Below are 15,447 nucleotides of genomic sequence, written 5' to 3' on the forward strand. Positions count from 1 at the left end.
TAAATTTTTAAAAAATTATTTAACTATTTATTTTTTGGCTTCAGCCCCCCCAGTTGTCTGAGGGACAGCAACCCGGCCCCCGGCTCAAAAAGGTTGCCTACCCCTGCTTTAGCTCATATCAGGACATGTAGGGTGGAGCTGGTAGACATATACAGCATTTGTTGTCTGAAGCTGCTAGCATACAGAATTCCAAACCCCTGGATTTCTCTTTCTGGTCTATATTTAGGCCAATAATTCTAAAGAAACAGAAACAGAAGATTGTAAAGTTAAGCAAACATCCTGGAACAATCAAGGGAAGATCATTAGAATCACACATCAGGAGGGAACTCAAAAACCATCTTGTTCAACTCTTCAAAGAGGTCTTCATCATCAAATCAAGCAACACACAATATATGCTACATGTAAGAAGATGTTTTAAGCAAGTGAACAAAGCAGGTAGAAAATCTTTCTTCAAGTAGGTAGACAATCCATAAGACTGGTGTAGAAGAGAAGTCAATTCCACTCCAACTTTAGAAGTAAAAGAGGAAATGGATTCTCCATTTTCTAACCTGACTAAATAAGTTTAGTCTAAACTCAGTTAAAGAATACTCCAGAATATTTTAGTCCTGGAACTGTAGCAGAGATTTAGGTGACAGAAAAACAGAAGCCCTTTAGCATGTGAAAACATTTCTTACAGTTTGCCATAAGGTTCCCAGCTGAAGTAGACATCTAACACACACATATACACTTACCCTTGGTAGAGTTCTGGTTGCTTTCTGCAAAAGGAGAACAAAGAGGAACTCAATCTTCATGTGTGTACTGTGGGAATAGATTTCTTGTCCTCACACCCCCTTTCCTTTCTTTCCCCCAACCGGTATATATCCCTTCCCTTCTCATTACTTTCTTTGTGGATGCACACTTTAGGCATAGGCCAATGCAAAAGAAGAACAGTAACAGTCTGCCCTGTATTTGGTAGCACAAAAGAAAGTAAAGAGACTTTAGAATGATCGTTCTAAATATATCATGGACAGTGTCTGAATGGCTGAGAAAGATCTTCATTTTTAGCTGAGTAGATTTTATCTTAAAACCACAACCAACATTCAGCATCAATACAGACCAGCAGAAGTAAATATTCAAAAGGTTATTGCACAACAAACACCAGCATCCTTTGACCCAAATTAGTTTAGTGGCTCCTACATTTCCAGCTTGGGGTGAAAGCTATGCCTTTGTTATCATCTGCAGTCTTTTTTACTGGATCCAACAGCCAACCACTAAAGATCCCCTCAATCTGAGTATACTCTGAGGTGAGTTGAATCTTCCAATTAATAATGTAGAAACACAAGAAAGAAGCAAAACCTTGCTGTTCCCTGCCATCATGTTCTTCCTCCCACTGGTAAAATTGCTGTGATGACACAAAATGTTTGCAAATACTTTGACTAGTCAAAAAGGTGATCAATAACTTGAGAGAGAGGAACAATTCTTGCTCTTTGGAATTACATCATGTAACACTTGCCTGAGCTAGAATATCCATCATCTTCTGGGTGGAGAGCTGGAAAAGGGAGAAATAGGACCTAGTTAGTATCTTCGGATTTCCTTTTTACTCTGTTTTTTGATCTGCCGTATTAAAAACACAACCCACAGAAATATACAAATACAGGAATTGCTAGGTCTATTGAAACCTAAACAAATACAGCTTGTATAGTGCTTTTAAACTGTATGCTTGATGAAAAGAAATTCCACAGGGACATCAAGAGATCTGAACTGAAAGAATTACTTCAAAAGCAGAATTACTTATGAAACCATACTGAAAAAAACATAGTTTTCAGCTGTAGCAACCATGAGACCACAGATGGCAGTTGAGAGTCATCACATCTAAGGGGTACCCAATTTCAATTTATTTGACGTATATCCTGCCTTTTTCCTGAATTTGGACTCATAAATAGTTAAAGAAATCTGTAATTTAATAGTTTGATAAATCATTAAAACAATCACAAAAAATAATTTTAGACATGAATTTTGAAAAACTAAGAACATAAAATACATACTGCATATTAACAACAGCTTTCATAGAATCATAGAATCATAGAGTTGGAAGAGACCACAAGGACCATCCAGTCCAACCCATTCCGCCATGCAGGAAATCTCAATCTAAGCATCTCCGACAGATGGCTATCCAGCCTCTGCTTAAAGACCTCCAAAGAAGGAGATTCCACTACACTCAGAGGGAGTGTGTTCCACTGTCGAACAGCCCTTACTTTCAGTTCCTCCTAATGTTGAGGTGGAATCTCTTTTCCTGCAGCTTGCATCTGTTGCTTCGGGTCTTTTTCTCTGGAGCATCAGAAAACAAGCTTGCTCCCTCTTCAATATGACATCCTTTCAAATGTTTAAACAGGGCTATCATATCATCTCTTAACCTTTTTTCCAGGCTAAACATACCCACCTCCCTAAGGCATTCCTAATAGGGTATGGTTTCCAGACCATTCACCATTTTAGTCACCCTCCTTTGGACACACTCCAGTTTCTCAACGTCCTTTCTGAATTGTGGTGCCCAGAATTGGACACAATATTCCAGGTGGGGGCTAACCAGAGCAGAATATAGTGGCATTATTACTTCCTTTGATCTAGACACTATACTTTTATTGATGCAGATTAAAATTGCATTAGCCTTTTTAGCTGCTGCATCACAGTGTTGACTCACATTCAACTTGTGGTCTACTTGGACTCCTAGATCCCTTTCACATGTATTCTCTTTCAGCCAGATGTCCCCCATCCTATATCTGTACATTTCCTTTTTCCGCCCAAAGTGCAGTACCTTACATTTCTCTGTGTTGAATTTCATTTTGTTAGCATTGGTCCAGCTTTCTAGTCTATCCAGGTCATTTTGAATTTTGATCCTGTCTTCTGGAGTATTAGCTATTCTTCCTAATTTGGTGTCATCTGCAATTTTGATAAGTATGCCCCCAATTCTGTCATCCAGGTCATTGATAAAGATGTTGAATAACACTGGGCCCAGGACAGACTCCTGTGGGACCCCACTGGTCACTTCTCTCCAGGATGAAAAGGTGCCATTGTTGAGCACCCTTTGGGTTCGGCCGGTCAACCAATTACAAATCCATGTAACAGTTGCCTTGTCTAGCCCACATTTTACAAGCTTGTTTGCAAGAATGTAATGGGAAACCTTGTCAAAGGCCTTACTGAAATCAAGATATACTATATCCACAGCATTCCCTTCATCTACCAACACACCTCTCGAGACATCTTGTCGGGCCTACACATCACTGCTTCTGTACCCCTCAGCAAGGAGTCCCCCACTAGGACAACATGCCTCCTCCAAGGCTTAGCAGTGACTGTTCCCTTAGGTGGGACTCTCAGGCTCCCCTGCTCTGTTCCTGCTCCTGTTCCTCATCCTTCTTGATAAGAGAAAGAGATTCGAATCAATTCTCTAGCTGCAAGCTTCCAGAACAGTCCCTTGTTGGCCTAGTTCTCTGTGTGACATTCCTCCAGCTGTCTGCCTCCTGTGTATGTGAAGTAGAATCATAGAATCATAGAATCATAGAGTTGGAAGAGACCACTAGGGCCATTCAGTCCAACCCCTTGCCATGCAGGAAATCCAGATCAAAGCATCGCCGACAGATGGCCATCCGACCTCCTCCACCCCAGCAACTTCCTTGGTGTGATACTTGTCCAAGACCGTTGGTTCCGTTCTGTCCAGGAAATCCTCTTGCCCCCTAATATGCTAGTGTAGCTACTCTGGACTCCAGCTGCTGGATTTTCTCCTCTAGGAGTTAAATAGAGCTAGTCTGCTAGCTCAGCTGCCTAGCGACTGACAGGTGTGACTCACAGAAGCTCCACCCCCTCAGCAACAAGAACACTCTCCCAAAGGTTTTTAAAAAAAATTCAAACAGTCACCAGTCAAAATGGGTGCCCAGCTCCTTCTCTCCTGCTCCTCTCTGAGGCAGGAACTCCCTCTATTCCCAGTTTAAGGCTAAAGGCCCCCTTAGTTAACACAAGAGCAGAGAGTGGGCAACTGAATTTCACTTGGGAGGGAATCCCAAAGCAACGGAGCAGCTATCAGAAAGGCTCTCTCCCATGTCATCACCAGAGGAGCCTGGAAGGGTGATGGGGTATCAGTCCCTGAAAATCCCCTCAGCCTGTCCAACAGGAAAAAAGGCCTTCAGATATTGCGCATATCCCTCACTCCAGTCTATAATGAAACGTCCTGCTTTTGAGATGGATATTTAATCCTTGTCAACTACATCTACTACTTACGCTTTGTGGAACAGTCAGAACCCACGCTGCTGACTCCTATAAACAGATAATACAGAAGAAATCAATACCAGTGTAGAAAGTTATACCAGCCAATTTCTGCTCTAGCTTGCTGTGCCCCTACACATCTTCCTTCCCCACCTCTTTTAAACATGAACATGGACTTCAATATTAATACAATGCAAAGTTACAGAAGTCTGAAAGATTTACTGTTTGTACATTCCTTTACAGAGAGATACAAGTAAGGGATCCTAGAAAAGTCCCTTCATAATATTATAGAGATGGAAGGGGCCCTATAGGCAATCAAATCCAACCCACTGCTCAACACAGGAAATCTAGTCAGACAATCCCCAGCGGGTAGCTGTCCAGCCTGTTTCTGAAAACATCTGGAGACCACCGCTCTAGGAAATGGTTTCAATACCGGACCTCTCTTACTGTCAAGAAATTCTTTCTAATATTCAATTGAAACCTACCCTCCTGTAACTTAAAACCACTAGATCTGGTCTTCCTTCTGAGAAAACTGAGAAAAAGCCTGCACCCATCTCTCTTGTGATAGTTTTTGAACTATTTAAATTATGCAATCTTTTATCTATTTACTTTAAAAGAATACAAACTAATTTTCAACTTTGTTGAAATGATATTTCACCGAGGGAAGTCACTCACTTGGTATTTTACTGTCGCCTGGGTACTGGCATATCTCTGGCCATTTCTTTAATTTTGTTTGTCGTTTTTCTGCAAAAACAGAAAATTAGAGCTGAAAATTTCCCCCAGAGATCATCCAATACCACCCCATTGAAAGAGACCGAGTTCTCAGACTATTCCAGCAACTGTTGTTTGTTGCTGTGTGCCTTTAAGTCCTTTATGATTTATGGTGACCCTAAGGCGGATCTATCACAGGGTTATCTTGGCAAGTTTTGTTCAGGTGAGTTGTGTCATTCATTGCTTTCCTCTGAGCAGCTGCTTCTGCCTGAAGAAAGTGGGGAAGCTTGCTGGATTGTGGCCTCTTTGGGGGCCCTCTCGAGCCATCCCTTCTTCTTCTTCCCCACCTGTCCCCTCACTGCCCCAGTCCCCTGGATGAGATGTTGCTGCAGCACCTCATCCAGAAGACTGGGCAGTGACATATTCTCTCACACACCCTCAGTACTGCTCTCAGTGTGTGAGTGACTTTCTGTCACACACTAATTCTCTCACACACTCAGTAATGTTCGTTTTTCTAGCTCTTTCCCTCATATATGTTTATTCACAGAGTCTCCCACAAAAACTCTCTCTCTTTCTCTCTCTCACCCACACTAACACAGAGTCACCCTTTTCATCTCATTTTTACATACTTGCATATGCACTTGTGTATACTCTCATAAATGCAGGAGAACGAATGTTTCCATGAGACTGTGTGCGAGGCAGGATGTGAAAAATTTACACACGTGTTAAGTACTTTGTTGTTGTTGTTTTGTTCATCTATAGATTTGTAATCTAAGGAGGATTTTAATTTTAATATTTTTTTAAAAAACATGAAAAGTATATGGGAGGTTGGGGTCAGGCAGAAGGGTGATTTCTGAAAGAAATATTTCCCTTTAATTAATTAAATTAATAAATGGATCAACAAATAAATAAAACATTCTAATAAGTAGTTCCCCTGCTTACACATCAAAAGCCTGCTTTAAAAAAGGTATTTGCCTTCCGGTGAGAAGAATCTCTCCCTCTCCCTCTCCCTGCATTCACATTGCAGAAATAACCCAGTTTGACACCACTTTTAACTGCTATGCTATGGAATTCTGGGAATTATAGGTTTTGTGAGACACAGAGGCCTGTTACAGACTGCCAAAATAAAGTTGCTTCAGGTCTCTTTGGAGGTATGCTATTTAAATGATGCGTGGGTCCTAAGAGTCCAGAGGTCACGCCAAAGCCACACTCTTCCTAAGCACTGGAGTGCAGCTTTGGCGCAGCTTCCAGATTCTTAGGGTGCATGCATCATTTAAACAGCATGCGTCCAAAGAGACCCGAAGCAGCTTTATTTGGGCAGTCTGTAACAGGCCTTAGCCTTCTTTATGGGAAAGCTCTGGTGCCACAACAAACTACAGTTTCCAGAATTCCCTAGCATTGGGAGAACTAGGCTGCCCGAGCTCACATATTTTTGTCCACTTTCCTCTTCACCATTGCACAACTACAGAAAAACAGCAAGTGAAGAAGGGCCCCTTAAAAAAATCAGAACTAGAATGTAGGAAAGGTGTAAATATTTGAAAAAGTCAGTGCTATTTAATTCCAAGTGAGAAAGTCTAAATATTCTGAAGGCACCAGATCCCATCTGTGCTTGGAAGCTAAGCAGGGTCAGGCCAGGTTAGTACTTGTGTGGGGGACTGCCAAGGAATGACAGGTGCTGTAGGCTGTATTTCAGAAGAAGGAACTTGCAAAACTACCTCTGAGAGTTCCTTGCCTAAAAAACTCTGTGAAATTCATGAGGTTACCATAAACTGACAGGTGACTTGAAGGCACATACACACACAACCCACAAGGATCTATGTAAACATTTAGGCTGAGGATGAACCATACTCAACTAGATGGTACTCAGGGTTCCTTCACCTTCTAGGAATTTGGATGCTGACATCTAGATTTCATAGGATCACCACTAATAACAGCTTCAACCCCCATAGCACGGGGTGAGTTAGGGACTTGGGGGTGATGCAATGCCACGTGATTTCTATGCTCAGTGTGTACGTACAAAAGAAACTAGTTTCAAAGCACAGGCCTAGTGGAGAAGTAACCAATGAGCTCACATTCAAGATGAGGAATGTGTTTGAACACCTTCATCATCAAAATTTTCACTGAACAAAGAACTGAATTCAGAGTTTACTTACGTATGAAGAAGACAAGCCCAGAAACCAGCATGAGAGTAGCCAAGATCCCCGAGGTAGCTCCCACAATGAAAATTATGTTGTCTAGAAGGAGACAAAAATGTCACTGTTGGTAGCAGGTCTCCAAAACCACAGACACGTTGATAACTTTCAAGTGGAGATACTGGGGACTGAACCAGATATTTTCCAAGTGAAAAGGGGACCTGACAGTCTGCTACAGCTCCCTTGCTAATGGCCCTAATTCAATGATGTTTCCTCACCTTCTCCACCTAGGGTTACCATCATTAGAAAAACCTTGGAGGCTTTGGTGGGTTTGTGAGGCAAAAAATAAATTCCTTAAATAAATAAATAATTTTATGTTTAACCAATTTTTAATGGCATTCTACAAACAGATTTGTTTCATAATATACAGTAAGGCCTCCGTATCTACAGATATTTTATCCACAGATTCAACCATCCATGGCTTGAAAATATTCCAAAAAGATATAAATTCCAAAAAGCAAACCTTGAATTTGACATTTTATATAAGGGACACCATTTAGATGAAAAAATTGAGGGCATACTTATCAAATTTGCAGATGACATCAAATTAGGAGAAATAGCTAATAAAATGGCCAAAGCTAACAAAATGAATTTCAACACAGAAAAGTGTAAGGTATGGCACTTAGGACACAAAAATGAAATGCATAGAAATAGGATGGGGGATGAGATGAGACTATGGCTGAATGAGACTGTGTGTGAAGGGGATCTAGGCATCTTAGTAGACCATAAGTTGAGTTATGAATTAATAGTGTGATGTGGCAGCTAAAAAGGCCAATGCAATTCTAGGCTGCATCAATAGAAATATAGTGTCTAGATCAAGGGAAGTAATAGTGCCATTCTATTCTGCCTTGATCAGGCCTCACTTAGAATACTGTGTCCAGTTTTGGGCACCACATTTCAAAAAGGATGTTGAGAAACTAGAGCGTGTCCAGAGGAGGACAACTAAAATGGTGAAGGGTCTGGAAACCATGCCCTACGAGAAGAGACCTATGGAACTGGGTATGTTTAGCCTTGAGAAGAGATGGTTAAGAGATGATATGATAGCTTTGTTTATGTGTCATATTGAGGAAGCAGCAAGCTTGTTTTCTGCTGCTCCAGAGACTAGGACCCAGAGCAATGGATGCAAGCTCCAGGAACAGAGATTCCACCTTAACATTAGGAGGAACTTTCTGACAGTAAGAGCTGTTCGACAGTGGGACACACACCCTCAATGGAGAGTGGTGGAGTCTCCTTTCTTGGAGGTCTTTAAACAGAAGCTGGATGGTCATCTGTCAGTTATGCTTTGATTGAAAGTTCCTGCATGGAAGGGAGTTGGATTGGATGACCCTTGTGGTCTCTTCCAACTCTAGCATTCTATGATTTTACTATGCCACCATATTTAATGGGACTTGTGCATCCATAGATTTTGGTATGCACAGGGGATCCTGGAACAACGCACTGTATAGGGTAGATTTCTGCTGCCCTTCACCAAGAGATGGACCCTCTATTTAAGAGGATTAATTCTTCAACTCTAGATCTTCTCTCTCCCTCAGAGTACATTTTCTGCTCTCCAGCCCAAAGCAGACACAGAGTCCTGTGAACTGAGGCCCAGTACAGACTGGCCTGGGGCCGGAAGTAGGGCTCAGTAGAGTGGAGAGTTCACACACTCCTGAGCTCTACTGCACGTTGTGGGCACCATCTTGGCATGACGCTACGATGACGACATGCCTCGTGCACCGCATCCAGATGACGCAGACATGAGGGATGGCACAGTGCAGTGGCAGGGCACCCATGGCACCTCTGTAGCACTGCACAAGGAGCTGCGTTTCGCGGCTCCTTTTTGTAGCAGATTGTTGCCATGCCGTGCAGTTGCCGCGCCAATGATCCGGGGAAGAAAGGGGCGGCCTCTGGCTACCCTTTTCTCCCAATCTATACAGCCCCTGAGATCACTATGATGATACTGCAGGCAACAGTTTTTCCTTCCATCCTGGCAAGACTTTTCCTTCCAGAATCCTCCCCTGCTGACCAAGGACCCATTCCTTATGCCCCCTCCAGCTTCTCACCTCCAGGCTCTTTGAAGGCCAAGACCAGAGGCTCTGGCAGGCTGACATGATCCATGTGGCACAGGTAGAGATCCCTCTCCTTGGGATCAATCTCAATGCTGAGCCAAGTATGGTACGTCCCATCATAGTTGGGAGCGATGTTCCTGCGGAAGGTCTCATGTTCCAGGATCTCTTCCCCTTTTCTCCAGGTGGTTTCAATCTCTTTGGGGTAGAAGCCATGGGCCTGGCAGATGAGGACTTCATTGCCACCTCCAACTGCCCGGCGTGTGACCTTCCCCACAGGAGGCTCTGAAAGAAAAAAAGTAAAGTCAGTATCAAAATGTATCTCACAGCCTTCTGAAGAGTGGAAGAAGGAAGGGCCTCTTCCGCTGAAGTCGTCTAGTCCTGCCCTTCTCCTGAAACTGGACAAGCCAACTTTAGTGTATGTATTCAAGTGAACCCTGTCCCAAAGCAGAAGATTCTCCTAGGTTCCTTTTGAAGACAGACATTGATGAGGTTAGGGCAGGGGGGGAGCAACTACACAGGAACCAGAGCCTCATTTGGCTCCCCAACCCCACCATGAGCAGCACCCACAGTTCATGTGCTAAAATCAGCCACAGATCAGCCAAAATGATAACCAGACATGGTGCAGTCACCTCCTATCATTATTTTGCCTAATATGTGGTTTCTAAAGAGAGTATTTTCAAAGTGGGGAAGGGTTTTTTTAGTCTCTCAGCATGGTGGCATTGGAGTTAATACTTTCATTGAATTAATGCTGCAATCACAAGACATTGTGTATCTGAACCAAACCACTCTGTTGTTTTGATATTGTTTTCACTGTTATTACTGTAGTTTTTTCAGAAGCATGAGTGTGTAGATTACTATGTCATGCTGGATCTCTGGCTACAGAATTACAAAGCTGAGTTGTTACTGTAAGTAACTCATCCAAATCCTAATTAATTCTAACAAATTTTCTTAAAATCTAACTCAGTGCTTCTCAGGATCTCTGACATGAGGAAACGGTAACTCTCCTCAGACCTTGTCACAGTCTGGCGGCCAATGACTCTCAGACTGGCACCAATCCATGGACCACCTTTCTGAGCAGCAGGAATCTAACAGCCTCGACAGACTGGCGATAAACACTGGCCTCAAGGTAGAGTAGCGGTGTGGCATCCACACTCTGCACGGCCCAATTCTGCCGTGACATTGTCATCACGCTGTGTGCCCAACCGCATGGCAGGTGGTGTCACGGTACTCCTTTGGCGTGGCTCTGATCTGAAGCTAAAAGGGACAGCTGTGTCTGTTCAGCTCATAAGTCACCTAAGCCACTGATTTTAAATACCAACTCCATCCCTTTGCTCTCTCTGACTCTAACTCCCATCTCAAATGGACTAATTTTAACTTACCAGTACATTTCTAACTAGCTAACTATTCTACACACCAGCTTTTTGAAAAATCCCATTCAAAGGCTCAACCACTCCCTCTAATATCCTGCATCTCACCCCCCACAAAAACATATCACTTAGCTTATTACATATCATATACAGCAATAGCAATAGCAGTACATTTCTATACCACTTACCAGAGCACTTAAGCACTCCCCAAACATTTTACAAAGTGTAAGTTAATGGCCCCTAACAAGCTGGGTACAGTAGTCCCTCGGGTTACGAAATTAATTCGTTCCGCCGCTCTGTTCGTAACCCGAGTAATTTCGCAACCCGAAAAGGCTTTTTTTAGCGCTGGAAAGCCGCTAGCCGCGCTTTGTGGTTTGAATTTCGCGCCGAAAAAAATTCGTAACCCGAAAAAAACATCGTATCCCGGAACAGTTTTTTCCAATGTAACTTTTTCGTATCCCGGAAATTTCGTAACGCGATCAATTCGTATCCCGGGGTACCACTGTACTCATTTTAGCAACCCATGGAAAAATGCCAGGCTGAGTCAATCCTGGAGCCCTGGGATGAAACTCATAACCTTGTGGCTGTGAATGGTTGCAGTACAGACATTTTACCCCTGCATCACCAGGGCCTCCTTGATCATACTTGACTTTAATTTCTCTAATAAATACAGTTCCTTAAACAAACAACAACAAACAAACAGGTGTGGAATACCATTGGCTATCCTTCCCCACCACATCTTTAGGTGAAATCCCTGCCTGGAAGAGATGCTCAGAGCTTTGAGTGGAATACAAAGAGACTCAATTCATGAACTGCCCCAGATCCAAATGATGGTCATGTTGGATTGTCAAGGGTTAAAGTCAGCACACTGAGAAATGCTTGATGTGTGCTGTGTCAGAACATGAGCATTCAGCAGCAGAAGGACAAGGCTCATTAAGCACAGTTGATGCTCATAGGCTCAAGGACACTTTGGTGTCTGCGTGCACCAAGCCCCGGATGATGAAACATGTGTCTGGATGGCACAGGGGACACTTTTCAGGGCTACACAGGAACTCACTGAGTTTGGGAGACCACATGGTCTGAAGTCTATATAAACTCAGGGGTTTCCAGTAATTGCTTGTGGGTTGTAGTAGGAGTTGGTATGCGTTTGAGGGATCTGTATTATAGCACTGTAAATAAAAGCACTTTGGGAGACTTGGCTTGTCTGGTCGTTTATCAGCAGAAGCCTGGCATCGGTTGCTGTGTGTCCCCGGAGGTTCCTGCATTGCTTCAGTTCCTGGATGACATCCAGCTGCTGTTATCTCTACTGGGAATTGGAACCACGTTTCTGTATTGCCAGCTTACTCTGCCATAAGCCAGATTTGGCTACAGGGCTCATTTGAGTTGCTGACAGGTCATACATGTCATGTGGGTTCAGAATAGTTATGTCTCCAAAGCAAAGGAAATGGAACTGCAATTCTTTGGAGCCTGAGTTTTATTTCATTCTCTGAGGAACCTTAAAATTACTTTCAGCAAACCAAGGAAAAAAGAATGGTTTAAGAAAAACTGAACAGACCAGTGAGAAAAGAGTGAACTCATTTCTTCTTGAGAATTGTAGCATCCCTCTCTGGTTTCTGCTGAGATGTACGATAGTTGTTCTCAGGTAGAATTTAATTAACTATCCCTGGACTGGAGTTTAACATCGTTGTTGGTTGTTGTGTACCTTCAAGTCATTTCCACCTTATGATGAGCCTAAGGCGAACGTATCATGGGGTTTTCTTGGCAAGATTTGTTCAGATGATGTTTGCCTTTGCCTTCCTCTGAGGCTGAGAGAGTGTGACTTGCCCAGTGATTTTTCATGGCTAGGTGGGAATTCAAACCCTGGTCTCCTGAGCCCTAGTCCAACTATTACACCACTCAGGTTTCAGAGCTTTTCCTGAGAATGGATATTAGATATGTCTGGTTGAGGGGAAAAGCAATGAAATGTTATGGGGGGAGTGGGTCTCTCCCTGCATCACCCACCCACACTACTCACCTGACCTCAGCAGTGTCTCCTTCCCATTGTCCAAGTTTTTCTTCAGCCACTCAATGCAGGTCTCCTCCAGGTAGGCCTTTGTGAAATCAGCAATGAGAGGGTTAGCATCCCACCTCCTCTTAAGAATTTGGGATTGCACATCAGCTGCCACCCAGGTGAGGGTCTCCTTGTCCAGACTGATGAAGTCTCTCCCATCATAGGCATACTGGTAATATCCTCCTTTGCTCCTATCTCCTCTCAGCTCACAGCCATACATCACCTGCAAGGTGTGAAACCCTGAAAAAGAAGCACCCATGAGAATTGGGGGTCCCTTAAGCAAACATGGAGTAGTCCCACCCTCCCTCCCACCTATCCCATTGGATTCTGTCTCAGGAGAAAAGCAGATCAGTTTTACATACTGTATATCCTAGGCTAGAGCCCATTGGGAGGCTCTGCTTTCACAATGGTAGCAGCAGAGAAATTCCAGCAGAGGTCAAACACAGCATGGGCAGGATTATCCGCCAAGGCAACAGAAAACTCCACAAGAACCATCCATATCTATAAACTTCCTTAGACAGTGTTTTAATCATCCCCTGCCCCTCAGCAGTGGTTCTGACAATTCAGAGTCCCAGGGAGTACTAAAGCCCTTTGTGTGACAACAGAAATCTAGACGGTTCCTCCACATCCAGTTCACCACCACCACATCTAGCACAGAACAGTAGGTTAATTGTGGCCAGCAGCATGAGTGGAGTCAGTGACTGCTTGAAACAGATCCCTAACTATCATGGAGGACACAAAGTTCTGAGCCACTCAAGTCTCAACAGATCAGGATCAGCATGGAGACTGAAATCCCCCCAGGACAGCAAGCCAGGGGGGATTCCAGTGCCACCACCAAGACTAGCTCAGCCAGGAAGACCATTGAGTAACAGGGTGAATGGGAAACCAGTTAATTCCCTGTTCTGTCCTGGCCACACACCTTCCAATAGATAAAGATAAATATGTAGGATTATGCTATGATCCTCTCAGCTTTCATTCACCTTCGCTCTGGTTGTAGTGATGCATTAAGGTTGTCAGGTGTTCTCTGACTTCTTCTTCTTTGAACTGCATTATTTCGGTCTCTGTGTTCCAGAACTGTGCATCTGCCTTTTCCATCCAGGGTGCTTGTGCCGAGGACCTCCTGCAGTTGCTGTCATACCGACAAATAACCTGGTTGTCCAAATATCCAACAGCAATAAACTGAGGCAATCCCTCACCAGGCTCTGACACAGATGTACAGAAATAGCGCAGGGAGTGTGAGAAGGAGCCTGGAAAAGACATACAGGATTTTAGTCTTGGGGCCCCAAAACTGACCAAGCTAAATCTTACCCCACCCCATCTCATCCCCAGAAGTCCAAGATGTGAGTCAGTGCTTAGGAGTGAAGGGCTGGGAGGGAACTATCCATTCACAAAAGTGGGAGAAATAGTCTCTGCCCAAAAGGAATTCCAGTCACATGGTGGAGCAGGAAAGTGAACATACAGGGATATTATAGTTTTCTGTGCGTTTTTCAGGCTATGTGGCCATGTTCTAGAAGAGTTTCTTCCTGATGTTTCACCAGCATCTGTGGCTGGCATCTTCAGAGAATGCTTGCCTGGAAAAGAGTGGGTATATATATTGTGTGACCTGGAAGGCAGGAGTGATTTGCATGTGTATTGTTTTGTTACTAATGGTAGGCCTCAAGGTGGGAGGGTCTGCAAAAGAGGATTAGTGTCACACAATATATATACTCAACTCCTTTCCAGGCAAAGCACTCTCTGAAGATGCCAGCCACAGATGCTGGTGAAACATCAGGAAGAAACCTTGCTAGAACATGGACACATAGCCCAAAAAACCCACAAAAAACTAGGGATGCTGGCCATGAAAGCCTTTGACTTCACATACAGGGATTTTTAAAAAAACTAAACACAATCATGTGGGGTGGATAATTTTTCACCGCGTATCTTCACATTGAAACCTTTCCTACTTTTACAAAAATATTGTTTCGTAAGAAACAATATAACTTTATAAAAGAGTTGACACAATACGACTCAGACTGGGCAGCTGGAATGGATGCAATACCTAACAAGTCAAAAACCAAGTTCTCTTGAACTCTTCCCAGGGAGATTGCTATTTGAAAGCACATCTACTAATGTCAAGAGTCCAGAACAGTAGACCTCAAACTTTACTACTCCCCACCCCCATTTTCCTTATTGAAATCTTCCTCTCTCCATTAGCAATTGAGCAGATGAAAAGAGGAAGCGGGTGAACTGGAAGAAATTTGTTCATGATAAATAAAAGTGTACTAATGCTAATGCTGCCTCCTAACTCTGCAGAATGGGGACAATATAATTCTGCTAACTTTTTTCATGCAGGCAGCCAGCTTAGTGTAGGTGGTTTGAGCATTAAGACCAGGACTCCAGGACACCATGGTTTGAATCTCTGCTCAGTCATGGAAACCCGTTGGGTGACCTTAGGAAATCACATTCTGACAGCCTTAGAGAAAAGCAATGGCAAACCCCCTCTGAATATATTTTCCCAAGAAAATACTAGGGAGATTATTATACTAGGGAGTTCCCGAAGAAAAACTGGATTTAAAAGAGATTTATATTTGGAAAACACAAATGTGGGAGGTTTATCACACCTAATGACCCCCAAAGTGAAATAACATGAAGTTAAACTGAAGGTAAAGCAGAGAAAAACAGCAGCTTTTTGCTTTTGGGAAGTTTTGAAAGTAAAAAGCTGCTGTTTTTCTTTGCTTTACCTTCAGTTTAACTTCACGTTATTTCACTTTAACAGCGACGTCATCTGATAAACTTTGAGCATGTGCGGGTTTTTAAAAATTTAAATCCCATTTTTCTTCAGCATCTCCCTAGTGTGATAAACTCCT

At 43.2% G+C, this 15,447-nt stretch overlaps 1 protein-coding gene across 1 annotated transcript in view; it reads right to left on the bottom strand.

The window, feature by feature from the left end:
• LOC121923946 (major histocompatibility complex class I-related gene protein-like) overlaps window positions 1-15,447 on the bottom strand; it is a 23,047-nt gene continuing 7,600 nt past the window's right edge. Inside the window, exons 2-10 of the mRNA XM_042454907.1 lie at window positions 13,582-13,848; window positions 12,566-12,841; window positions 9,179-9,466; window positions 7,098-7,178; window positions 4,909-4,977; window positions 4,249-4,284; window positions 1,493-1,528; window positions 732-755; window positions 1-236 (exon numbers count right to left, since the gene is read on the bottom strand). Coding sequence (XP_042310841.1) covers window positions 223-236; window positions 732-755; window positions 1,493-1,528; window positions 4,249-4,284; window positions 4,909-4,977; window positions 7,098-7,178; window positions 9,179-9,466; window positions 12,566-12,841; window positions 13,582-13,848 — 1,091 coding nt within the window. The 3' untranslated portion in view covers window positions 1-222. The remainder of the gene's footprint in view (window positions 237-731; window positions 756-1,492; window positions 1,529-4,248; window positions 4,285-4,908; window positions 4,978-7,097; window positions 7,179-9,178; window positions 9,467-12,565; window positions 12,842-13,581; window positions 13,849-15,447) is intronic.

This window comes from Sceloporus undulatus, chromosome 2 (genome assembly GCF_019175285.1).
Source record: "Sceloporus undulatus isolate JIND9_A2432 ecotype Alabama chromosome 2, SceUnd_v1.1, whole genome shotgun sequence".
Lineage (NCBI taxonomy): Eukaryota > Metazoa > Chordata > Lepidosauria > Squamata > Phrynosomatidae > Sceloporus > Sceloporus undulatus.